This window comes from Lutra lutra, chromosome 15 (assembly GCF_902655055.1).
Source record: "Lutra lutra chromosome 15, mLutLut1.2, whole genome shotgun sequence".
In the NCBI taxonomy this organism is placed as follows: Eukaryota; Metazoa; Chordata; class Mammalia; order Carnivora; family Mustelidae; genus Lutra; species Lutra lutra.
The window spans coordinates 28,599,130-28,626,686 of NC_062292.1; the positions used below are offsets into that span (position 1 = coordinate 28,599,130).

The 27,557-nt window shown below is 39.8% G+C and overlaps 1 protein-coding gene across 4 annotated transcripts in view; it reads left to right on the forward strand.

The window, feature by feature from the left end:
* Positions 1–27,557, forward strand: part of SLC9C2 (solute carrier family 9 member C2 (putative)) — a 111,533-nt gene that overhangs the window by 26,375 nt on the left and 57,601 nt on the right. For 3 of the 4 annotated variants that reach the window (XM_047704986.1, XM_047704989.1, XM_047704987.1), the window contains exons 9-13: positions 1,607–1,750; positions 5,674–5,842; positions 14,051–14,132; positions 17,429–17,595; positions 18,196–18,300. In XM_047704986.1, the coding sequence (XP_047560942.1) occupies positions 1,607–1,750; positions 5,674–5,842; positions 14,051–14,132; positions 17,429–17,595; positions 18,196–18,300 (667 nt within the window). The remainder of the gene's footprint in view (positions 1–1,606; positions 1,751–5,673; positions 5,843–14,050; positions 14,133–17,428; positions 17,596–18,195; positions 18,301–27,557) is intronic. The other variant, XM_047704988.1, reaches the window with a different exon arrangement.

A 27,557-nucleotide genomic window follows, 5' to 3' on the forward strand; every position in this document is an offset into this window, starting at 1 on the left:
AAATGTTCTTTCTTTTATGAAATCCCAGTGATAGAAGATGGTATCTTTTTAAAAATAACTTCTCTTGGCAAAATTAAAAAATTGGCACCTGTAACTCTTCTAATGTTGTGTCTATGTGAATATGACACTTACCTGGTTTTTAGACTCCAGAAGCTTGGGGATAAACAGTTCATAGAACTTTCTGTCTGAATTTGGACAGTTTCCTGAGCTCAGTCATGCTGTATGTCAGCATCACTATATATTACTCATTGTATTCATTTAATTGTTTATCCTTGAACCTATTCAACCTATCCTTTCTTAATGTCTACTGTGATCTGGATGTTGTATCTCAGTTTGGGGCTACGTAAGTAAGACCCCTTCTCAGAAGGCACTCATTATTAAGTGATTGGGCGTGTTTATATAAGAAACCAGTAAGTATGAATCATTATAGAATTATTGGGATCCTGCTATATGTACGGATTTTCTTTTTAGGTCCTGTGGAGACATTTGAAAAAGTATTCTCAGTTATTCCATCATTTCTGAATTTCAGAAAACTAAGCTTTGGGGGCTGGGGGGACCTCAAACCCTTCCTTTCTCTGAGTTCTGAATCTAATGAAGCAGGAGATGGGAATCAGAGAATCAGACCATCTACTCGATGAGTGTAATGCTCTGTCACAGAATATGGTTTTCCTCTGAAGCCAAAATGAGGCTTCCTCATGCTGCTTTCCAAATGTAGATCTTGGGACCCACCTGTGAGGAGGCTGGTTTGTGGAACAGGCACACTCACCTAGTTAGCTGAAAGGGAAAGTTCCAGTGGAGGGGCCCAAGAGGAGGCAATCTGCTTATAGAAGTCAAACCTGGACTGGGTGCAAGCATATTACCACATGGTACCACAGCAGCTCTAAGCCCGAACCACTGTGTTCTGTCTACTCAGTAAGACTCTGGGGACAGGCCAGGTGTATAGCTATATGGAAAGCAATACAGGTGATTCTAATTCACTTGTCTGCTTAACAAACCATGGTGGTATAGACAATTGGCACTGTAGGGGTTTAAAGGAGGGTCACTTCCAATGAGAGTGCTTAGGACGGTTTTATGAAGAACATGGGATTAGAGTTAGCCTTATGAGATTTTTAGGAATTCAGTAGATGGGAAAGCAGACAGGAGAGATTTTCAAGGTGAGGGACTTTCAAGCAAATCATGAAGGAAGAAATCCTGCAGAGGACAGTGAAGTGATCCAGTCAGCTGTTGAGAAGTCAAGGTTAAGTAGGTGGTTCTGGGCTTACCTGTGGCAGACCCAACAGCTTGATATGATGCCAGCTAATCTCAGCAAAACTGTCACATCACCGATCAGGGAAGACGTGGAGAGCTTTATTTTTCTGCCTTGCTCTTACTGTTCTCCTATGAGAGGCAGCCCATGGGCATGGTGTGATGAAGAGTATTAGAGAATATGGAGCCGGGTGGATTTTAGTTCCAACAAAATACTTTTAAATGTTGATTGCAACAGTGCTGGAGGCAAGGACCTCTGCTAAGACAAGAATGATAGATATGTGATACATACTTTTATGCAAAAAGGCAACTATTAAAAAACCCATTGCTTAAAATGTGATTTATTTTCCATTCATCCAAGGTTCCTAATAATGTTTTCAGCTGTATTCCAACAATTATTATATACTTTCTTTGGTATTGTAATCGGATGTGGAGAAACCAAGTATTTAAAATTTCACACTGTGGTTTTCTTGTTCATCTTATTTGCAACAGTAAATTTTGTAAGGTAAGAATTATATTTTAAAGTTTGCTTCCTTGAGCCCAGAATTAGCACTGGGAGGTAGTGAGTGATAGCAAGAAGAGTTCTGGATGTGACGTCAGAAAACCTGTGTTGTTGTCAAGGTCCTGACGATAGCTTGCTGTGCGACTGGGAGAAGTCTCTTCACGCTTCATAGTTACATCTAGAAAAGGAGAAGGGGCATGAATAGCAGCAGCAGCATCATGACCCATGAGCTTGATAGAAATGCTCACTCATGGGCCCATCCCATTGTATTGAATTGCATCTCTAGAGATGAGATCCAGGAAACTGTTTCAACATGTTTGTTAATGTTTGTGCAACACTGGAGTGGATTAATGGCTCTTAACATTTTTGTGACTTTCATCCTTATTTCTATGATAAAGCCATTTATTAAGCACCTACCATGTACATTATACTATTAATACTAATACAATCTTATGAAGTAGGTGTTATTGCATCATTTCACAGATGAAGCCCAGAAAGGTTTTAAACTTGCCTAGAGTTACCCAATTTGAAGGGCAGAATTGGGGTTTATTTATTATTTTTTAAAAGATTTTATTTATTTATTTGAGAGAGAGAGAGGAGCAGGCTCCCCAGTGAGCAGGGAGCCCAATTCAGGGCTTGATCCCAGGACTCTGGGATCATGTCCTGAGCCAAAGGCAAACACTTAACCAACTGAGCCACCCAGGTGCCCCCAAAATTGGGATTTATTTTTTTTTATTATTTTTTTTATTTTTTTATGAACATATAGTATATTATTAGTATATTATATACTATATATATTATATTAGTATATTAGTATATTATATACTATATATAGTATATTATTAGTATATTACCCCAGGGGTACAGGTCTGTGAATCGCCAGGTTTACACACTTCACAGCACTCACCATAGCACATACCCTTCCCAATGTCCATAACCCCACCACCCTCTCCATACCGCCCTCCCCCTGGCAACCCTCAGTTTGTTTTGTGAGATTAAGAGTCTCTTATGGTTTGTCTCCCTCCTGATCTCATCTTGTTTCATTTATTCTTTTCCTACCTCCCCCCCAGCCCCCCATGTTGCATCTCCACTTCCTCATATCAGGGAGACAATATGATAGTTGTCTTTATCCTATTGACTTAATTCACTAAGCATAATACCCTCTAGTTCCATCCACATCATTGCAAATGGCAAGATTTCATTCCTTTGATGGCTGCATAGTATTCCACGAAATTGGGATTTAAATCTCATCCCATGAACATGTTTTCTTTTAAATGCCATTGCCCAATCATGGTAGTTGTGTCTTTGATAAGAATTCATTACAGTGTCATTTCCACTGAGGATAGACCTGGCCAAGGGAACTTCCTTTAAATTTTTTTTTTTTTTTAGATTTTATTTATTTATCAGAGAGAGAGAGGGAGAGAGAGAAAGCACAGGCAGACAGAATGGCAGGCAGAGGCAGAGGGAGAAGCAGGCTCTCCGCAGAGCAAGGAGCCCGATGCGGGACCCGATCCCAGGACGCTGGGATCATGACCTGAGCCGAAGGCAGCTGCTTAACCAACTGAGCCACCCAGGTGTCCCGGAACTTCCTTTATAAGAGGTTCTCAGGGGACATTGCTTTTGCTGACTCTGAAGGCCCTGCACGCCACTCATATAGTCACTCTCACACACAAGGATGTATATGCAATTTACGCTTCTTTGTACGATGGAAGCTCAAGTGCCAATTAAGACTGGTCACAGAAAATGAAGAGAGAAGGGGCACCTGGGTGGCTCAGTGGGTTAAAGCCTCTGCCTTCAGCTCAGGTCATGATCCCAGGGTCCTGGGATCAAGCCCCACATCGGGCTCTCTGCTCAGCAGGGAGCCTGCTTCCCTTCCTCTCTCTCTGTTTGCCTCTCTGCCTACTTGTGATCTCTGTCTGTCAAAAAAAAAAAAAAGAAAAGAAAAAGAAAAGAGAGAATATGAAGAATATGCACATTGTTTGGCTCAGCTACACTTCTGGTGTCTCATTTCGTCTTCATAACAACACTAGGAGATGGGAATTTTATGGATGAAGAAACTGGCCAACAAAGGCAAAGTACCTTGCCCAAAGTCAAATGGCTTGGGAGTGCCAGGGATCTGAGGTGAACTATTGGATCCATCTCACTAGAGGAAAGGCTTTAATGGAAGGAGTCATCCTGAGGGTCCCTCAAAATATGGGTGGGTTTTTCATAAGAGACTTGTTGAGAAAAACATTTTAGAGGATGAGCCAAACTAAGGCCTGGTCACAATAATTATTGCTAACATGTATTGAGTGCTGACCACATTCAAAACATCAGTCTAAATCCTATGTATGTTGCCTCACTTAATTGAGTCTTCACAATAATCCTTTGAGGCAAGTGTACTTATTGTTATATATCACCTCCACTTTACAGGTGAAGAAACTGAGGTTTAAAGAGGTTAAAGAGGGTGCCTGGGTGGCTCAGTTGGTTAAGCCACTGCCTTCAGCTCAGGTCATGATCCCGGAGTCCGGGGCTCGAGTCCTGCATCAGGCTCCCAGCTCCATGGGGATTCTGCTTCTCCTTCTGACCTTCTCCCCTCTTGTGCACTCTCTTACTCTCTCTCCCACTCTCTCAAATAAATAAAATCTTTTAAATAAATAAGTAGGTTAAAGAGCTTGCTTAAGTTTACATGGTTGGTAAAAGCAGCCTCAACTTGAAACCTAGGTAGACTGACTCCTGAGATTTTACTACACTGCCTTTCTGTTTTTGCTATCAGGAAATGATATGAGTTGTTCTATTTTGGCTGGACTCCATGGTATTTCAGAGAAAGACCAATTAGTAAGGCTGAAAATGTTGATAAGAATTACTTTGCAAAAGGCTTAAATGCAAGGCAGAGGAGTTTGTTCAAATTAATTATATATGTTGCAGACGGTAATTGCAGATTTTCTGTTTCTCAATGATAGAAATTCTCTAAACTGTCTTGTGAAATTCCCAGCTGAGCAACTGATACACAATACATTTTCTGAGGCTAAGAACATGTCAATTTTCTTTCTGCTGAAATCTCCTTTGAGGGATAGTACTGATATTCATTTGGTGCAGGTCCCCTAAATATAGATTCTAAATTTTGGGTAGAGGGTCTTATAGAAAAATGATCCATAGGCACTTGTGGAGAGCATAGCATAATAATAGAGTTGTGGAATCACTATGTTGCACATAAAACTATCATTAACATTGTGGGTCAACTATTCTCAAATAAGAAAAAAGAAGAGAGGGGCACCTGGGTGACTCTGTCAGTTAAGCGTCTGACTCTTGAGAGCCTAGGTCATGATTTTAGGATTGTGAGATTGAGCCCAGTGTCAGGATCCGTGCTGGGCATGGAGCCTGCTTGAGATTTTCTCTCTCCCTCTCCTTCTGTCCCTCCCCACTCTAAAAAGAAAAGCAAAGAAAACTGTTCTGTAGAGGAAAAAAGGCACAAACTGAGATTACTTATGTGACATTTAATTTATGAGTTTCATGGGAACGCAAGAAAACTTTGGTTAAGCCATTTATTAATGTGCCTACAATAATTTTCCCTTTCTGGCCATCATCTGCATGTCCTTTTGGCCCAATTTCTGAATCTAGTCATGGCCCTCCATGGAATAGATGAGCTTGTCAATGTTATTTGAAGAACTTTCTTTCAGAAATTTACTACGCAAATCCAAATAGTGCCCAATAATGTTAATAATAAATCCTTGTATTTGTATAAAACTTCTAGCACTATTTTTCAAGATATGAGTATTATATGCAAAATTTAGACAGTATATTTGATTTGTCCCAAAAAGTTTGAACAACTTGTTAATAAACTGATTTTCTTTTTCCTGAAAAAAATCTGATATGAAATGTAGTATTCAACCATGAATAACATTGATACATTAGGTGTGATTAATAAATTTTTTTTCTTTCCACAGGTTGCTTACTGTTGTGTTAGTGAGCCCCATTCTGATGCATACAAATTACGAATATAATTGGAAATGGGGAATTGTTATAGCATGGTCTGGAATTAAAGGAGTTTTTAGCTTACTCCTGGCTCCTGATATTCATAATCTGGCTGAAAAAAAAATAGAGTCACCACAATTGGTAGGAAAAAATTGTATCTCATATTTATTCATATTTACTCATTTTTATTTATTTTGTAGTACTTGTCATAGTTCCCAATAATAGAGCTAACCATTTTTTTCATTTAAATTCCAATTAGTTAACATACAGTGTAATATTAGTTTCAGGTGTACAATTTAGTGATTGAATATTTACATACAATACCCATCACATCAAGGGCCCTGCTTAATCCCCATCACTCATTTTACCCACCCCCCTACCCACCTCCCCTCTGGTAATCATCAGTTTGTTCTCTATAGTTAAGAGTCTGTTTCTTGGTTTGCCTCCTTTTCTCTCTTTTTTTCTGCCTCTTTGTTCATTTTGTTTTTTAAATTCCACATATGAGTGAAATCATATGGTATTTATGTTTCTCTGACTGACTTATTTGCATAACATTATTCTCTCTAGCTCTATCCATGTTGTTGCAATGGCAAGATTTCATTCTTTTTTGATGGCCAAGGAATATTCCATTATATACATATACCACACCTTCTTTATTCATTTATCAGTTGATGGACACTTGGGCTGTTTCCATAGTTTAGCTATTGTAGATAATGTCGCTATAAACATCGGGGTCCATGTATCCCTTTGAACTGGTATTTTAGTGTTTTGGGTTAATGCCTAATAATACAATCGCTTGGATCATAGGATAGGTCTATTTTCAGCCTTTTGAGGAACCTCCATACTGTTTTCTTTAGTGGCTGTACCAGTTTGCGTTCCCACCAACAGTGCAGGAGGGTTCCCCTTTTTTCATATCCTCACCTTGTTTCTTGTGTTTTTTATTTTAGCCATTTTGGCAAGTGTGAGGCGATGATATCTCATTGTAGTTCGGATTTGTATTTCCCTGGTGATGAGTGGTATGGAGCATCTTTTCATCTGTCTATTGGCCAGCTGTATGTCTTCTTTGGGAAAATCTCTATCCATTGTCTTTTATCTATTTTTTAGTTGGATTATTTGGTTTTTTTGGATGTTAAGTTGTGTAAGTTTTTTATATATTTTGGATACTAACCCTTTATCAGATATGTCATTTGCAAATATCTTTCCCCATTCTTCCCCTATAGGCTGACTTTTAATTTTGTTGATTGCTTCCTTCCCTGTGCAGAAGCTTTTTACTTTGATGAAGTCCCAGTCCTTTATTTTTGCTTTTGTTTTCCTTGCCTCCAGAGACATAGCTAGAAAGATGTTGCTATGGCTGACGTCAAAGAGGTTAGTGCCTATATTCTCCTCTAGGATTTTAATGGTTTCCTGTCTCATATTTAGGTTTTTCATCCATTCTGAAGTTATTTTTGTGTATGGTGTAAGAAAGTGGTCTTGTTTCATTATTTTGCATGTTGCTATCAGTTTTCCCAACATTATCTGTTGAAGAGACTGTCTTTTTCCCTGGAATATTCATTCTTGCTTTGCCAAAAATTAATGGATCCTATAGTTGTGGGTTCATTTCTGGGTTTTCTATTGTGTTCTATTGAGCCATGTGTCTGTTTTTGTGCTGGTACCACACTGTTTTGATCACTACAGCTTTGTAAAATAACCTGAATTCCAAATTGTGATGCCTCCATCACAATTGTGATGCTTTTCTTTTTCAAGGTTGCTTTGGCTATTTGAGGTCTTGTGTAGCTCCATACAAATTTTAGAATTATTTATTCTAGCTCTGTGAAAAATGCTGGTGTTTTGATAGGGATTGCATTAAATGTGTAAATGGCTTTGGGTGGCATAGACATTTTAACAATATTTGTTTTTCTAATCCATGAGCATGGAATATCTTTACATTTCTTCATGTCCTCTTTAGTTTCTTTCATCAGTGTTTTATAGTTTTCAGAGTACTGGTCTTTTACCTATTTGGTTATGTTTTTTCCTAAGTATCTTAGAAGTTTTGGTGCAATTGTAAATGGGATTGATTCCTTAATTTGTCTTTCTGCTGCTTCATTATTGGTGTATAGAAATGCAACAGATTTTGTACATTGTTTTTGTATTACAGAATTTGTGTAACAGCTCTTTTCATTTTTTTTATTTAAATTCAATTAGCAAACATATAATACATCATTAGTTTTTGATGTAATGTTCAATGATTCATTAGTTGCGTGTAACACCCAGTGCTCATAATATCACTTGCCCTCCTTTATTATGATGGAGTGCCCTTTTTCATCTCTTGTTATAGACTTTATTTTATTTTTTTAATTTTTTATAGACTTATTTATTTATTTGACAGACAGAGATCACAACTAGGCAAAGAGGCAGGCAGAGAGAGAGAGGAGGGAAGCAGGCTCCCCGCTGAGCAGAGATCCCAGGACACTGAGATCATGACCTGAGCTGAAGGCAGCGGCTTTAACCCACTGAGCCACCCAGGTGCCCCTATAGACTTTATTTTAAAGTCTAGTTTGTCCATATATTTTTTTTTAACAAAAACAAGATAAAATTATTTATTTGTAACACAGCCCAGTCTCCATCACTTCAGCACAGCATAAGAGTAGAAAAGAGCCACAACTATAAACATCATTTAGTCTAAGGCAGAACTTCATGCCTCCCTGAATAGCAAGCCCATCTCTCCCCAGAATCCAGCCCAAAGCCAAACTGAACACACAGGCAAGCCCAGAATGAAGTTGGCCCCAGGTCTCAGAACATCTCACCCTTTCCCAACAGCCCTTCAAACTTCCTGCCTGTAGCCTTCTAACCCTCCACCCCCAACTGGGCCAACTCCTAACCTCCCAGTCGCCAGAGTGCTTTCTTTGTGGGATAATTAACAAGGTTTTAAGAGTTATAGAAACAATGCCCTGTGAAATCCATTGTTGCCTAGAAAGTTCAAAAGGATCCCCCATTCATAATCCTGATCGGCAGTGGCAGCTCTTCCTCTCCTCACCATAGATGCAGGCAGTTTTAAAGTGATTGTCCTCACAGCTCCATACTCAGCGTTTCCTATCGACTTTATTAAAGATTATTCTCCTCATCCCAGGGTAGGAAGGAACCCCAGGTATTGTCCCCAGGTTCAGAGACTGAGAGGAAAAGCCCTGATAGCTTAGAAAAAGATTCCTTCTGCTTCCTTCCGAAGATTTTGGAGATTATTGTATAAATATTTTTTAATCCATTTGAGAAAAGTTAATTTTAGATTCAGAGGGCAATGCAAGCACAGAAGCTTGCATGAGGTAATAGTTTTGAGAATACAGGAGGCAAGACAGAGTATAAAATCTCAAGTGGCTTTCTTCACCTAAAATCTTCTAGAAAGCCTCAAAAGATGGATACTAGGAGGATTTCACCTTTGCAGGCCTTGGTAAGGCAAATCCAAAAGTTTTAACCATCTTGGACTGGTGACTTTTGACAAGGTCACAAAAAAACAAAACAAAGAAACAAAACAAAACAACAACAAGAAAGCAGGGCATCTCCAGAGGAACATCTTTAAGGGCTCTGGCTAGTGATAGCACTACTCTGGCCTTTTTTTTTTTTTTTACATCCATTTGCATGATAAATGTTTCTCTACCCCCTCACTTTGGATCTGCAGGTGATTTTAGATCTAAAATGAGTCTCTTGTAGCCAACATATAGATGGGTCTTGTTTTTTCTATCCATTCCAATACCCTATGTCTTTAGATTGGAACATTCAGTCCATTTACATTCAGAGTAATTATTGATAGATAATACTTAGTGCCATTTTATTACTTGTTTTGTCATTGTTTCTGGAGATGTTCTCTGTTCCTTTCTTGTCTTTGTCACTTTTGGTCTTTCCACACTCAAAGATACCCCATTAGTATTTCTTGTAGGACTGGTTTTGTGGTCACAAACTCCTTTAGTTTTTTTGTTTGTTTGTTTTGGGGGTTTTTTAAAAAAGATTTTATTTATTTGTCAGAAAGAGAGAGGGGAGAGCATAAGCAGGGAGAATGACAGGCAGAGGGAGAAGCAGGCTCTCTTCTGAGCAAGGAGCCGGATGCAGAACTTGATCTGAGGCCTCTGGGATCATGACCTGAGTTGAAGGCAGCCACTTAACTGAATGAGCTACCCAGGCATCCCATCCTTTAGTTTTTGTATGGGAAACTTTTTTTCTCTCCTCTTCTGAATGATAGCCTTGCTGGATAGAATATTCTTGGCTACAGATTTTTCCCATTCAGCACTTTAAATATGTCATGCCACTCCTGGCTTGCAGTGTTTTTGTTGAGAAATCTATAGCCAGCCTTATGGGTCTTCCCTTGTAAGCTAAGGACTTCTTTTGTTTTGCTGCTTTCAATAGTTGTTTTTTTTTAATTATATTTTACAAATTTAATTACAATATGTCTTAATGTTGGCTTGCTTTGGTTGATTTTGATGGGAGTTCTCTGTGTCTCTTGGATCGGGATGTTTGTTTCTTTCCCAGATTAGGGAAGTTTTCTGCTATTATTTTTTCAAATAAATTTCCTGCTCCCCCATTCTTCTATAATGTGATTGTTATTGCTTTGGACAGAGTCACTCGATTCCCTGAGTCTATTCTCATGTTCCATAATTCTTTCTCTCTTTTGTTCTGCTTCCTTGTTTTCTGTTATTTTGTCTTCTATATCACTTATTTATTCCTCTGCTTCTTTCAGCCTTGTGTTCATTGCCTCAAGCCAGTTTCCAATCTCAATTACTGCATTTTTCATTTCTGACAGATACTTTTTTAATTCTATTATCACTGTGGTAAGAGTCTCCTTGAAATCTTCTATTCTTTTCCGGAGCCCAGTGAGTATCTTTATGATTGTTGCTTTAAATTCTCTATCAGGGGGGCGCCTGGGTGGCTCAGTGGGTTAAAGCCTCTGCCTTTGGCTCAGGTCATGATCCCAGGGTCGTGGGATCGAGCCCCGCATCAGGCTCTCTGCTCAGCGGAGAGGCTGCTTCCTCCTCTCTCTTTCTCTGCCTGCCTCTCTCTGCTTGTGATCTCTGTCTGTCAAATAAATAAATAAAATCTTTAAATTCTCTATCAGGAATGTTACTTATATCTGTTTTGCTTAGATCTCTGACTGTGACCTTATCTTGTTCTTTCATGTGGGATGGATTCCTCCATCTGGACATTTTGTCTAAGTCTCTGCTTTCTTCTCCATGTTAGAAAAGCCAGTTATGTTTCCTGCTCCTGAAAGTAACGGCTTTATGAAGAAGAGGTCATAGAGTGTTTAGGGCCTGGCACTTCAGAGAGTGTCTGAGGCATGCTGTGTGCACTCTGCTGTTGTGTTTGACTGCTGTATCCTCAGGCCAGGTGTCAGCAGAGACTCTCCTTGCCTGCAGTGGGCACTGTTTGGTCCTTGGCCAGAGTGTGGTGAGTTTTAACTAGGTGTGCTCTGGTCTGCTTGTTAAAAAAGACCTGATACTACTACTACTAGAACTGAAGTCCAGCAGAACTCTGGTCAGGAGATGTGGTATGGGCAGGGATTTCTGCTGGCCTTCTGGGGAAGGGGCTGGCCATGTTGGGACAGAGGCAAGCCTGACAGAGGGCAGGTGTTCCAGAGAACAGGGGGGGTTGGACTTGGTGTAAGCATCTTAGGCGGCCACTATGAGCACTGTGCTGCCTCCTGAAGGTGGCTGTGTGTTTATGCTGAGGGGCAAGGGAAGGAAATGGCACCTGCTGGCTCCTTTGTCTCCAGAGAGAGGTAAGAATCCTACCTCTCAGGTATATGCTCCAAGAAGAGTGAATTATCTCCCTGCTGTGTGCCCCAGGCATTCTTCAGATGCTATTTCCATGCCACCTGCCCCCGGGTTATTTGTCTGCCTTCTCTCCAGGAGTAGGGCAGGTTCCTCAGGGCTCTATCCCAGCCAAGCCGGCTGGCCTTTAAAACTTGTCTCTAAGTCCCACTGGTTGCAAAAACTCACAAAAATCAAACACTCCTGTTTTCCCAGCCAATGGCTTTAGGCAGTGTTCTCCTTGTGCATTCCCCTTGTGCCTCTCTCTCTCACCTTTCTCCATGACCAGGACTACCTCCCTTCCACAGCACTTGTGATCTGTTTCTTCCCCAAACCACCTCTCTGTACTTCCTACCTTCCTTATGTGGTTTCTTCTCTTCCTTTAGTTATGGAGTTTGTTCTGTCAGTCTTCAGGTTGGTTTCTGGGGGTATTTAGAATGATTTGATAGTTATCTAGTTATGTTTATGGGGACAAGATGAGCCTAGGGTCCTTCTACTCCTTCATTATCTTCTCTTCCTTCTCCCAAAGTTAACCATTTTTTAAAGATTATTTATTTATTTATTTATTTGACAGAGAGATAGAGAGCCCAAGTAGGCAGAGTGGCAGGCAGAGGGAGAGGGAGAAGCAGGCTCTCCACTGAGCAGGAAGCCCGATGTGGGACTCGATCCCAGGACCCTGGGATCATGACCTGAGCCAAAGGCAACCATTTAACCGACTGAGCCACCCAGGCACTACCAAAGTTAACCGTTTTTAAAATTAGATATGGAAAATGTGTTCTTTTAAGTAGAAAGGAACTTTCAGAGGAAAGTTTATGTTGACAGTATGAAAGGGACCAACAGTCAAGTAGTGGTTAATGGTGTGGGAATCAGATAGACTTGAGATCGAATCCTAGTTCTACCATCACAGGCTGGGTGACCTTGGGCAAGTTTCCCAGATTTGTAGAACCTCAATTTCCAGTTGAAGATTGAGTTGATACTTAGTAAAATACCTGCCACTTAGCAAATGCTCAATTAATGTTACTCTCCCTCAAAGCCTTTTCTCCATAGGCTAGCTGGTGGATTTCTGGGCAATCTGATGGTGGCAGTGTCTGTGGTACCGAGACTCTAGGGAAGATCCAAAGAGCCCAGTGCATCTGCTGACAGTGTTAGGGCCCCTCGTCATTTGTGACTATGGTGGGAGCTAGCTGGAGAAATTGATAAAAGTTGCTAGAAATCCCCAGGACAATCCCCAACCAGTCAGATGAATTCCAAACCTGCTGCTGGAGGGAGAAAAGCCACTCGAATAATGTGAATTAAGAACACCTGCCCACCTCCCAAGGAACTTTAATCTACAGGTAGATGTACAGGGTTTCTTGATATTGGCTGATTTCCAGCTCAGGGTTTTCTCTTTGTCATTTTGCTCCTGTTCCAGAAGACTCCAGCAGTACAATATTTTAAAAATTTCTTTGGGGGAATCAGTTATCTCCCTCTCCATCTTGCCTGTAGAGACATCAAAACAAAGAGAATAGCATGTTAGGGGAAGAACTCGGGTGCCCTAACTCCTAAAGGAAGAAGTTCTTTTTTAAATGGAGTATTATATTCCTTACAGTCTTTCCTGAGGATCTGCCCTTCTTATCTATAGTTATCATGTGGGAATTTGGAGTTCAAACAAACCAGTGGTTTTGTAGAGATTTAGGGTCCTTTCATGCCCCAAAGGAAAGGTATCATAACAAAAATCTGAGCTCTTTCAATTATGTTTTGTTCAAGGAATCAGCCTAAAACCAAGTCAATGGAATGCTAACACTGGAATATCATTTACAGTGTTTCCCAAATCTATCTGATGTTACACCAATCCCTTTAGCACCACTCCCTACCTGCACGATCAGAACCTTCAGGGAAGAAACCTGGAAGTCGGTATCTTTTAGATGTACTTCAGGTGTTTAGTGATGTTAGTCAAATTTGGAAAACACTCTCCAAAAGACATACTACTATTAACTCCAGTTTCCAGTGAAGGGCACTGAGGCTCAGAATGGTTAAATTAACTGACTCCAAATTACATGGCTAATAGGGGCAGAGCTAAGACCTGCGAAAGTGATTGTATGCTTGCTTCTGCACGGTGCCTCTCCAGACCCCACCATGGTTCCTGCAGGTTCCTTCAGAGCCTCCTGAGCTATAGTAAATGCTGGTGGCAGATACCCTTTCCCTCCCTGCTGTGTCACCACTGCCTGCAGTTGCTGGGTCCTCCTCACCCCCGGCCCTGCAGGCTCCAGAGCTGTGTCTGTGATGCCTACCACCTTGCCAGCTTTGCAAGGCTGCTTCAGCAAGCAGCAACGGTGGGGAGCTCTTCCATCAGTGTTCTTCTCCCTCCCAGAAATTATAAACTCTTCTCTCATTCACAGTGAAAACTAATTTCTGCTCCAGTGTATCATATTCAAACAGTGTCTACAAAATACCCACTTTGCCTCAATTTACTTCTCAGAAATAGGATTAAAAAATGTGGATTAAGATAGAATTTTGTTGATGTTGGTTAGTTGAACAATGATGCCCTTTGGAGAACGTATTCATCTTTTGGTTCTAACTACTTGTGTGTTTTGTTTTTTAGTTTATATTGTATGTACAGGTAATATCACTATTGACTATGGGAATAAATTCGTACATGATGACTCATTCAGCCAGGACATTAGGTAAAGTAAATCTGTCTTTCATTAATTAACTGGGGGAAATAATGCAAATAGATTATTGTTGGGGGTCATGGGGACATTTCTTATGAAGTTCAAGGAATTGACTATGAAATCATTCATTTTCATTCACTTATTACTTATTGATGCTGTATTAATTGGGGGTATTGGTTCAGCCAGTTTAACAGAAACCACATTCACAGTGGCTTAAACAAGATAGAGGACTTTCTCCCCCCACCCCCTACCTAAATGTCCAAAAGAGTGGGGTAGTTCTGCTTCTTTTTTGTTTCTCCTCCATTCCCCGGGATGTTGTTCTTGTCTGCAGGGTAGAAGTTGGCTCACTACCACTATATCTTCAACCCAACCGACTAGACAGGGGAAATGAGGAGATAGGTGGCAATGGAGGGTAAGCCGTTTCCTTTTAAGGGCAGAATCTAGAAATTGTATGCATCATTACCACTCACATTCCATTGGCCAAAATTTGGTCACATAGTCATTCATGGGTAATAGAAGCTGTGAAATATTATCCCTATCTGGCTGACCATGTGCTTAGCCAAAACTTGGAAATTCGGTTGGTAAAAGAAGAATGGGAAAATGGATATTGGGAGACAGTCAGTAGACTGTGCCACAGTGGCTTATTTCCAGAAGACATTTGAGGCCATTGATAGTAAAATGCATAAGTATGATTAAATCACACAGAGATACATGGTCAATAGAGAAATCTAGGATAAGATAATTGGTGGCAGTATAGTCAACTGGGGATGGAGAAGGTGAGGTAGGATTACACCAAGTCTTAGAAGAGGGCCTTAGTATCATTCAGTATCCCATGGCCTGGTCTTAGCTATGCTGGTGTTTGATTTTTTTCAGTGTATCTAGAATTGATCCAACTGCTGGAGATTCACATATGCTGCACTCACAGGAAAATATGGATAAGGCAGAAGATCAATTTATTAATTTATAATATGATTTATTTCTATGTCTGAAATAATTGTGATCATTATTCAGGGTATTTACCTCTAAATACCAATTTCCTCGATAAACAAAACTAGTCATCAGGAAGTTTCTTGGAAAGCCTGGAACTAATGAGAGGCAATGGGAGGATGATGTTGAAAGAGAGTTCTTCTAGTCAAGGAAATAGCCTGGTGAATTTACCCTATCCTACCCATGAGAGACATCACCTCCATTTGTGTCTTTTCAGTCATGTCCTTTTGTAAAACTGAACCCCACAAAAACTCTAGCATAACTTCCTGTTACTGCCCACCTCAAACCCAAGGGCCCCAATATGTAAACTGAACTAGTAAATTAGGCAGACTTTTGGTAGCTCTCCTTTCCCCCCAGTTATGGATTTGTTCTCATTCTCAGTAGAAAGGTATGCTTTGTCAGCAAAAGCCCACACTGGAGCATGAGGAAAGTTAATTTGATCTTTGAAGACTTTCTCACACCTCCCTTCCCACCAATTCCTTTGACTCCCAGGGGTCCAGACCCACTCCATTCTCTTTGCTTAGGATGTAACATCTGGATTTCTCCCATGCTTCTTTCCTGTGATTCCTCTTATTCTGACACTTCCAGGCTGTCATGCTAATATTTTTTCTTCTCTTTTTCCTCCCTTACAAAATTTGTAAAAGTTTTATTATTTATTTATTTATTTTTGGGAGAGAGAGAGTGTGTGTGAGAGGCAGAGGGAGAGAGAATCCCAAGGAGGCTTCACACTCAGCATGGAGCCTGTGTGGGGCTCCATCTCAAGATCCTGAGATCATAACTTGAGCTAAAATCAAGAATTGGATGCTTAACCAACTGAGCCCCCCAGGCACCTCCGTCCCCCTCCAAATATTTTTTATTGTAGTAGCTAAACCTCAAAAATTTTCATTATAAAACGGAAGTGTATGATAACGGTCTTTCTCCCCTCAGAATCCGTACTCATCCTTTCCAGAAATACTACATGGCACACATTTAATACTTGTCAGAGTTGAGTTTTATCAGTAGGAGTTTCAAACTAACTGCTTCCGTCTAGTCTAAGGCTTTAAGAGATTCCCTCCTCATACACTTCCAGGATCATCTAAATACAGGGAGTTCATTCAAATGTATTGGTGCCACCAAGTGGTCCACATACACTCATATTTCTCCCGAAAAAGAGAAAAATTTCTTCTTGTGTGGTCTCAGTCATGGGAATTTTGAATCTAAAGCTGACAACTTCTAACTTCAGCCTACAGTCAAATGCATGTTTGCTCTGGACCATAATGAGTCAAGAGGGATAGGTTTCCAGACCTTGGGAATCCTGAAAATTTCAAACACCATCATTACACACAGTGTCCCACAGAGAATACAGTAAAGTTAAGCTAAACATTTAGAACTCGTTTTAACTGTCTATGAGACCATTCATGCGCAATTATGAAGAGAGAACAATTTTATTGAGATGTAATTCCAAGTGAGCGGACCAAGTTCACTCACTAATTAAATTCTTTTGGGGGGCACCTGGGTGGCTCTTTCAGTTAAGCATCTACCTTTGGCTCATGTCATGATTTTGGGGTCCTGGAATCAAGCCCTGCATCAGGCTCCCTGCTTGGTAGGGAATCTGCTTCTCCCTCTCCCTCTGCCTGCCACTTGCCCCGCTTGTGCTCTCTCTATCTCTCTGTGGAATGAATAAATAGAATCTTCAAAAAAAAATTAATTCTTGTTTTTGGTGAGTGAGCCTCGTAGCTGTAACTTCAAATTCATACCTCAAGAAAATACAAATGGCTACAATTTTTGGAGCATGTAGATTTGCTGGCCCGGAAACAGATATACTAAATTTGAGGGATCTCTATTGCGGTGACCTTTTTATTTAAAATTTTTTTAATTTTAAAATTTTTATAAGAATCAGTCGGAGAATTGTTCAGTTGCAAATTCCAAGGCCAGTCTGATTCTCTAGGTATGAGGTGGGCCAGGGAATTTGCACAGATTAATAGGCAGCCTTCGTACCTGAAGAAGACATGAGTACTTTCTTATACTTTGCGAAATACTGATTAGGGACCTTGAAGTAACAAGTCACATTTCTTGGTAATGGGAATGGAAGGAAACTAATAAAGCATTCCTTAGCAGCTGAGTCAGATAAAGTTGAGCTCTGCAGCCAGAAGAAACAGAGAGTTGGGTAATTTTCTGGAAGACTTTGGACCAAAGGTTGTCCTTGCTCTAAACACTATGGTTTGGCTGTGCAGGTGATTCACTACAGCAACAAGATTTCACTCCATCTTGCAGGATTTTGCCTCTTCTTACAGTTTTCACTGTATTCTATTAAGACACTTGCTTTTTTTTTTTGGTCACAGGTTTGTGTGCTATTTCCCTCCCAAGGCAAATGGCCATGCAAAATGCCATTAAGCACATTCAAGAGATAATACAGAACACAATCACACTATTCAAAACAGAAAAAATTTTGACAAATGTTAATTGGACCTTAGTAGAAGAAAAAACAAAGATTGAATACAACTTTCCTGTGAGTTGATAACCGGCAAAAAAAAAAAAAAAAAAAAAAAATAGTCCTTCTTCTGTCCTGGGTCTGCCTCTCATATAAAGAAATTTGATCCTGCAAATGAAATGTCAGAAAAATTGAGGACGGGGGATGTATTTACTAGCTTTGCTATCTTGGTGAAAAGATTTTGAATTCTCTCTAAAGAGAAGGTCTTAGTTATCTAGGTTTATTTGTCAAATAGAGGAGAATTGGTATTTTTACACACTGGTTGATTTACTAACTATGAATGGCCTCTGGCAAGCCCATGTTTCCAACCATTAGAGGAGCTGAGCGATCTGTCCTCATGTTATTTTGAAAAAGCAAAGAACACAGGTTACTTCAGAGAGCAGTCAAGCATAGGTAGGTTTGGGGGAGAATCTGACTTGCAAATCTCCCAAATGAATTGTTACTTTACCACAGTTAAAAGCCACATTTTTCATACAGAGAGTGAACCCAGTTACACATATCCCTTCATGATAGCAGTTCTGATTTGAGTTATTTGAGTCTTTGTTGAGTGAAGTGTTTGGCAGCTCCTATATATTTTAGCTTATTTTTAATTTAATCTAATTATGTTTTTAAACTTAGTCTGATCCTTATTATGTTTCACCTGATAACAAAGAGGAGGAGGAATCCCCAACAGAAGAAGTTTTAATAGAAGAAGCCAGATTGCATGTCGCTATAATCCAAATGGTTGGTACAGTTCGCATAATCTATTTTTTATTTATTTATTTTTAATTCTTATTCTTATTTCTTAAATAATGCTCCTATTTCTTAAATAAGGCTTTCAGGTGACTGGAAAAAAAAAGTTTTCACCTTTTGATAGCCTATTGTTATTAAAGTTTGTTTGCTTTATTAAAGTTAAAAAATAACAATAAATGTCTTAAGCTTTGAGTTCAAGTCACCTATCTTATTATTCTAAGTCTAGTAATTTTTAGCAGTTGGCTTTTGAGGGGTCTTTGAATAATCTTTGGTGCCCTTTATGTACTTATCTAACTGAACATCTTCAAATATCTGAAACTACTTTTATAAATTTAATGTATTTGAGTTTCTTTTATATAAAATTCTCTTAAGTGCTTTTTTAACTCTTGCAAATCTAATACATTAAAATAAAACTAATGAATCAAAAATTCTCTTAAAATATTTAAGATTAAATGTTTTAATATAAGGAAGATTATATTTTAAATAAACATATTTGTATATAATTATATATTATATAACATTAAAATTATATAACATATTAAAATAAAAATAATTATATATTATATAACATAACTTAAAGTAATTACATATCATATATTAAAATTTGATTACTAGGTAAAATCAAGTTTAAATCAACTTATCAAATTGCACATTTTAAATTGGGGTTATGGTCTAATAGAACACATTTTATTCAATATTACAAATACACAAAAATATGCCCATATATTCATTATGCCCAGAGTCCATTTTTTAAAATTTTATTTTAAAACTTACAATGAAGAATTTTCAACATATACAAAAGTAGATATAATACTATAATAAGTGCCTATGTACCCATCACCCAGCCTTAAAAACCAATATGACTAACTCTGCCTCATCAGCAGCCTCATTCACTACTTTACTTTCCATATTAATTTAATACAAGTCCCAGATATCATATTATTTCATCTGTAAATACTTCAGTATGTATCTCAAAATTTTAAAGCATTTTAAAAAACATAGTAAAATATTAATATTGTACCTAGAAGTTAATAATAGTTCCTTAATCAAATATCAAGTCAATGATCAAATTTCCAATTGTCTTGTTAATGAGAGTGAGCACAAGAGGGGGGAGGGGCAAACAGAGACGGAGAGAGAGAATCTCTTGTAGACTCCCCACTGAGCATGGAGCCGAGCTTGGGGCTTGATTTCACAACCCTGAGATCATGACCCTGACAGCATGATCCAGAGCCAAAATCAAGAGTTGGACCCTTTACTGACTGAGGCACCTAGGCACCCCTCACAGTTTATACTTTTAAGTTGAATCTGTATTAATTAATTACAGTTACATTGTAATTAATGAATATGCCCTTTAAGTCTCTTTAACCTATAAATTCCTTCCTCTCTTTTATTTTTTCTGTTGAAGAATGTATTTCTCCTTAATACAAAATAAAGTAATAATATTATATTTTCCCTTTTTAAAGCATTTCTAAGCTTAATTTAAAATATTCTCAGAGTTTGAAAGTTTCTTACCCAGAGCAGTATAGTATGGTCACAATTTATTTGTAGAGCCTCCATTAAGAGGTGGTGCCTATATCCCTCCCTGCTACCCCTACCTCATTGAATGTGGGCTGTTCTTGTGTCTTGTTTTGACCCATAAAATGTTTCAGAAGTGACCTTGGGAATGTTCTGGAGCCTGTGCTTCGAGAAGATTTACAGTTTCCACTTTCTTCTACTCTGAATACCAACCTGTGATTATCATGTGAGGAAACTGGCTTGCCTCTGAAGCATGAGATATCACATAAAAATAAACTGAGACATGCAATCAAGAGTTGGTCTTTCAGTGGTCCTAACAAAGGGTCTTTAGGCACATCCTTTATTTGATCTTGAACCCAAAGGCATATTTCACTGTCAGCATTCTAGACGTTTAGGTCTTTTGCCAGCTGGAAAGACTGCAGATAAGAAAGAAGTTTAGTTAGCAACCTGGCAAAGCATGGACTCTATTTTTTCTCTAATTTCTGCTGTAGAGTAAACTGTTTCTCTTTGGTTTCTCTCTCTCTTCCTGTACTTTGTCATAAGTAGCTTAAATATTGATAGTTTTAGTATTTCTTGAATATTAGAAATCTAGAAATAATCTTAGCTGCCAGATTCATAAGTTCATTGGGCACATTTTTCACCTTCCCAGGGGCCTCAGGTGACAGAATTGCCCACTGTGGTGCCTCTTCATTAGCATGGCTGGCTCCCTCGTGTACCTTAAATCAGTTTTTGCACTGCTCTCTGACTCTACTCATCCCTAAGTCCCAACGCTACTGTCACATGTTTTAACCCTTTTTAGGGAGGCTCTGCACAATTGATACTGATTTCCATTTGGGTTGGCCTTTGCTCTATATCAAACCAGACCAAAATTTACAGGCTTAAAACAATGGTTTATTATGTCTCATAGTTCTGTGGATTGGCAATCTGGATGATTCTGTCGTCGGTCTTGGCTGGGAGCATTCATGTGTCTGTGGTCATCTCATAGTTCAGTGGGACTAGAGGGTCCAGAATGTCCTCATTCAGAGATTTGGCAGTTGATGCGGGATGTCTTTCAAAGCACTTTGGCTGTCTTCCATATGGCCTTCTATTTTCCATAGAGTGGGCTGGGCTTCTTCTCAGCATTGTGGACTCTGGATTCCAACAGGGTAAGAGGAGAAGCTGCAAGGCCTCTGAATCCTATGTTCTGGAACTTGAATAACATTATTTTTATTCCCATTCTATGAGTTAAAGCAAATCACAAAGCTAGCTTGGAGACAATGAGTAAAGAGGTAGACTCCCTTTCTTGGGAGAAGCAATAGGGTCAGTTGCAAGGGGGCATGGACACAGGAAAGCATGGATACATTGGGGTCATTTCCATAATGACCTACCACATTTACTTTTTTTAAACTAACAATCCCATGTAATGACCACTCCCACTCCTATTCTCTCTCTCTCTCTCTCTCTCTCTCTCTTTTTAAGTAGGCTCCATGCCCAACAAGGAGCTTGAACTCATGACCTGAGCTGAGATCAAGAGTCCAACACTTCTTTTTTTTAAGATTTTATTTATTTATTTGACAGAGAGAGAGAGAGAGAGATCACAAGCAGGCAGAGAGGCAGGCAGCGGTTGGGGGGAAGCAGGCTCCCCTCTGAGCAGAGAGCCCGATGCGGGGCTCAATCCCAGGACCCTGAGACCATGACCTGAACCAAAGGCAGAGGCTTAACCCACTGAGCCACCCAGGTGCCCCAAGAGTCCAACACTTAACCAACTGAGCCATCTAGGCATTCTTCCATATTGTCTTTTTTTTTTTTTAAGATGTATTTCTATATTAGAGAGAGGGAGGAAGAGAGTGAGCAGTAGAAGGGGCAGAGGGAGAGAGAAAGAATCTTCACAGAGACTCCCCACTGAGCATGGAGCCTGAGTGAGGCTCAATCCCAGGACCCTGAGATCATGACCTGAGCCAAAATCAAGTCAGATGCTTAACTGTCTCAGCCACCTAGGCTCCCCACTGTCTTTTAACGGCTTTTCTGAGAGTGCTCTCTACTGGCATTCCTCCTATTTTTGTGACCCCTTTCTTTTTGGTCTGTTCCATGAACTCCTCTTTTTATCTATTTAATGTTAGTTTTTCTTAGAAGAGCTAACTCTCTCCATCATTTTTACCTTACAATCTCTCCATCCTTCTTCAAGGTGCACTCACAGTTTTAATGCTATCCATGGATGCTCCTCAAATCTGTATTCTTCCTTCCAAAACTCTGAGTACAATGCCTTTAGACTCATAAATTCAAGTGGCTAGATATCTCTTAGACTTATCACTGGTACCTAAATCCCCCTGAACTCATCATCTAAAACCTGCTCTTGTATTCCTAGTTTCAGTGAATGGGCTCATTACCCCTGTGATCACTCAGGTCAACTGGATTTCTCCCTCTTTTTCCAAGCTGTATCAATCTTAACTTCTAAATATTTATCAAATATCCCCCTTTCCATTCTTTTGTCTATTAATTTAGGACATTATAACCTCTTGCCTAAATAATAACCTTCAACTGGTCTTGCTACCTCCAGTATTTCCATTATCAAATCACAGTGACTTATCTAAAAGACAAAGAGAACTATACCACCTTCCTGCTTAAAATGGCTCCTCAGGTCCTACAGCGTTTTCCAAAGTGAGTTCTAAAGAACACTTGCTCTACAGAATGTTAATAGTAACTGCATAACAACAAAAGAAGTTTCCATGCTCAAATTTTTTTGGGAAATGATAGTTTAAAGGAAGTTAAATGGTTTCTTATGGAACCCCTTCTAGTAGAATATCTCAGAATTTTTAACATACTGATATGCATCAAGACTCTCTAAAAGGGAATATTGAATATTCCCACCCCCACTTCCTCACATAGCACATTTATGACGGGGGTAGTGGTGGTGGTTGTGGTTAATTCTAGTAGTGTCTCACAGGATTAGCTTATTATCTTCTAGGAAGAGTTTATCTATGAGATCAAGTCTATATATAAGTACAGGGTCTTTTGTAATCTGACCCCTACCCATTTCTCCAAGTGTTCCATCACCATTCTCTGCCCCACAACTTGTCCTTCCTTTACGGCACTCACCATGCTGTTTCTCATCTCTGTGCATGCACTGATGATGCCCCTCTCTGCTCACCTCCTTCTCCACTCTGCTCCCCCCGACCTCCATTTCTCATTTGGATAATTATGCTCATCTTTAAAACTCAGTTGAGGTGTCATCTCTTTCAGGAAATTTTTTCTGACCCCACCCCATATCAAGTTTAATTAGTGCCCTGTAGTTACTTTTACCCTTTCACATTTCCACCCTATTTCACAGGTCTCTGTGTCTAATTTTCCCCTTCCTCCACTTGGCTATGAACTCCTTAAAGTTTTTCTGCAGTGCCTTGGCATGGGGCTTGGAACCAAGTAGACATTCAAAAAACAAATTTAATTTTAAAATTCCATCATAATAGCATAGAAGTAAATCATAATTTTCTTGAGCCAAACCTTTTCCTGGATGGGCAGGGCTGGAGATACTATAGGTGTAATAATTATATATATGCTTTAGAACTGAACTCTGGGACATAACTTCTCTTATAGTGGGTGTCTTCCCAGGGCTATCAAGAAAGCCTACAAAATGGAGATATCTATCAACAGCCTCAGTGGTCCTCAGAATAAGGAAAGCCTGGCCATTGCCCCTCTACCCTTTAGAATCTAGCTTCAGAGTTCATGTGCTTTATCTACCCACAAGTTATGGGTGGATCATTTTCCTATTTCCTGGAAAAGAAGCTGGTGGGTAGATGACTATTACCTCAAGAAATAAGTAGCATGAATTCCTTGTTTTTCTGTAGTGACTAGCATCCTTACAATTGCAAAACTTGAGAAAATATGCTAAGTGCAGTGGAGTTTGGAAACAACATTTATAAACATGGGTAAGCAAGAGTACCTTGTCAGCATCGAGGAAGTAAGTTTAGGCAGTAGTCTTAGAAGATAACTTTAATCTTTACTGTTAGTGGCACCTAAAAGGTGTGATTTTTCTCCTGAATTTTGTTGGGTGGTTGACACAAGAATACAGTCTACTTATATTTATAAGATGTTTTATAGAAGCCTCATGGTAATCACAAAGAAAAAACATACAGTAGATGAAAGATAAAGAGAAAGAAATTAAAGCATACTACTACAAAAATCACAATGGATGTTAGTGGGGAACAAAGGAACTAAAGAAACAGAAAACAATGAACAGAGTGGCAAGAAAAGTCCTTATCTATCAATAATTACTTTAAATGCAAATGCTTAAATTCTCCAATCAAAATACAGAATGGATGAATGGATTTTAAAAACCCAGATCCAACAATATGCTGCCTACAAGAGACTCACTTAAGGTTTAAGGACATATATAGGCTGAAAGTAAAAGATTCCATGCAAATGGTAACCAAAAGAGAGCAGGAGTGCCTATAGTTAACATCAGTTAAAACAGACTTTAAGGCAAAATTGGTCATAAGAGACAAGAAGGTCACTATACAGTGGTAGAGGTACAAATATATCAAGAAGAGGAGGAGGAGTCAAGATGGCGGAGAAGTAGCAGGCTGAGACTACTTCAGGTAGCGGGAGATCAGCTAAATAGCTTATCTAAAGATTGCAAACACCTATAAATCCAACGGGAGATTGAAGAGAAGAAGAACAGCAATTCCAGAAACAGAAAATCAACCACTTTCTGCAAGATAGGACTGGCGGAGAAGTGAATCCAAAGAGACGGGAAGATAGACCGCGGGAGGAGGGGCCGGCTCCCGGCGAGCCGCGGAGCAACGGAGCACAAAATCGGGACTTTTAAAAGTCTGTTCCTCTGAGGGACATCGCTCCAGAGGCTTAACTGGGGTGAAGCCCAGGCGGGGTCAGCGCGGCCTCAGGTCCCACAGGGTCACAGAAGGATCGGGGGTGTCTGAGTGTCGCAGAGCTTACCGGTATTAGAACAGGGAAGCCGGCTACAGAGACAGAGCCGAGGAGTGAGCTCTAAACTCGGGGTTGCCTTGAACCGGTCGCAGGCTCGGTCAGCTCGGAGCGCGGCCGGAGGCCAGGGTGACGGGAGTCATTGGGCGCTGTTCTCTGAGGGCGCACTGAGGAGTGGGGCCCCGGGCTCTCGGCTCCTCTGGGCCGGAGACCGGGAGGCCGCCATCTTCACTCCCGTCCTCCGGAACTCTACAGAAAGCGCTCAGGGAACAAAAGCTCCCGAAAGCAAACCCGAGCAGATTACTCAGCCCGGCCCCGGGTAAGGGCGGTGCAACTCCGCCTGGGGCAAAGACGCTTGAGAATCACTACAACAGGCCCCTCCCCCAGAAGATCAATGAGAAACCCAGCCAGGACCAAGTTCACCTACCAAGGAGTGCAGTTTCAATACCAAGGAGAGCGGCGGAATTCCAGAGGAGAAGAAAGCAAAGCATGGAACTCATGGCTTTCTCCCCATGATTCTTTAGCCTTGCAGTTAATTTAATTTTTTTTTCTCTTTTTCAATTTTTTTTTCTCTTCTTCTGCTAAATTTTTTTAACTTTTACCGTTTTCTTTTTTTAACGTTTTTTAAATAGTTTAATGTATATATACTTTTTTCCTTTTTATATTTTTTATCGGCTTTCTTTTTTTAAAGTTTCTTTTTTTTTCTTTTTCTTTTTTTTTCTTCTGAACCCCTTTTTATCCCCTTTCCCCCCTCACGATTTGGGATCTCTTCTGATTTGGCTAAAGCATATTTTCCTGGGGTTGTTGCCACCCTTTTAGTATTTTACTTGCTCCTTCATATACTCTTATCTGGACAAAATGACAAGGCGGAAAAATTCACAACAAAAAAAAGAACAAGAAGCAGTACCAAAGGCTAGGGACCTAATCAATACAGACATTGGTAATATGTCAGATATAGAGTTCAGAATGATGATTCTCAAGGTTGTAGCCGGGCTTGAAAAAGGCATGGAAGATATTAAAGCAACCCTCTCGGGAGATATAAAAGCCCTTTCTGGAGAAATAAAAGAACTAAAATCTAACCAAGTTGAAATCAAAAAAGCTATTAATGAGGTGCAATCAAAAATGGAGGCTCTCCCTGCTAGGATAAATGAGGCAGAAGAAAGAATTAGCGATATAGAAGACCAAATGACAGAGAATAAAGAAGCTGAGCAAAAGAGGGACAAACAACTACTGGACCACGAGGGGAGAATTCGAGAGATAAGTGACACCATAAGACGAAACAACATTAGAATAATTGGGATTCCAGAAGAAGAGGAAACAGAGAGGGGAGCAGAAGGTATGTTGGAGAGAATTATTGGAGAGAATTTCCCCAATATGGCAAAGGGAACAAGCATCAAAATCCAGGAGGTTCAGAGAACCCCCCTCAAAATCAATAAGAATAGGTCCACACCCCGTCACCTAATAGTAAAATTTACAAGTCTTAGTGACAAAGAAAAGATCCTGAAAGCAGCCCGGGAAAAGAAGTCTGTAACGTACAATGGTAAAAATATTAGATTGGCAGCAGACTTATCCACAGAGACCTGGCAGGCCAGAAAGAGCTGGCATGATATATTCAGGGTACTAAATGAGAAAAACATGCAGCCAAGAATACTATATCCAGCTAGGCTATCATTAAAAATAGAAGGAGAGATTAAAAGCTTACAGGACAAACAAAAACTGAAAGAATTTGCAAACACCAAACCAGCTCTACAGGAAATATTGAAAGGGCTCCTCTAAGCAAAGAGAGACCCTAAAAGTAGTAGATCAGAAAGAAACAGAGACAATATACAATAACAGTCACCTTACAGGCAATACAATGGCACTAAATTCATATCTCTCAATACTTACCCTGAATGTTAATGGGCTAAATGCCCCAATCAAAAGACACAGGGTATCAGAATGGATAAAAAAACAAAACCCATCTATATGTTGCCTACAAGGAACTCATCTTAAACCCAAAGACACCTCCAGGTTTAAAGTGAGGGGGTGGAAAAGAATTTACCATGCTAATGGACATCAGAAGAAAGCAGGAGTGGCAATCCTTATAGCAGATCAATTAGATTTTAAGCCAAAGACTATAATAAGAGATGAGGAAGGACACTATATCATATTCAAAGGAACTGTCCAACAAGAAGATCTAACAATTTTAAATATCTATGCCCCTAACGTGGGAGCAGCCAACTATATAAACCAATTAATAACAAAATCAAAGAAACACGTCGACAATAATACAATAATAGTAGGGGATTTTAACACTCCCCTCACTGAAATGGACAGATCATCCAAGCAAAAGATCAACAAGGAAATAAAGGCCTTAAATGACACACTGGACCAGATGGACATCACAGATATATTCAGAACATTTCATCCCAAAGCAACAGAATACACATTCTTCTCTAGTGCACATGGAACATTCTCCAGAATAGATCACATTCTTGGTCCTAAATCAAGTCTCAACCGGTATCAAAAGATTGGGATCATTCCCTGCATATTTTCAGACCACAATGCTCTGAAGCTAGAACTCAATCACAAGAGGAAATTTGAAAAGAACCCAAATACATGGAGACTAAACAGCATCCTTCTTTTTTTTTTTTTTTAAGATTTTATTTATTTATTTGACAGAGAGAAATCACAAGTAGGCAGAGAGGCAGGCAGAGAGAGAGGAGGAAGCAGGCTCCCCGCTGAGCAGAAAGCCCGATGTGGGGCTCGAACCCAGGACCTGGGATCATGACCTGAGCCGAAGGCAGCGGCTTAACCCACTGAGCCACCCAGGCGCC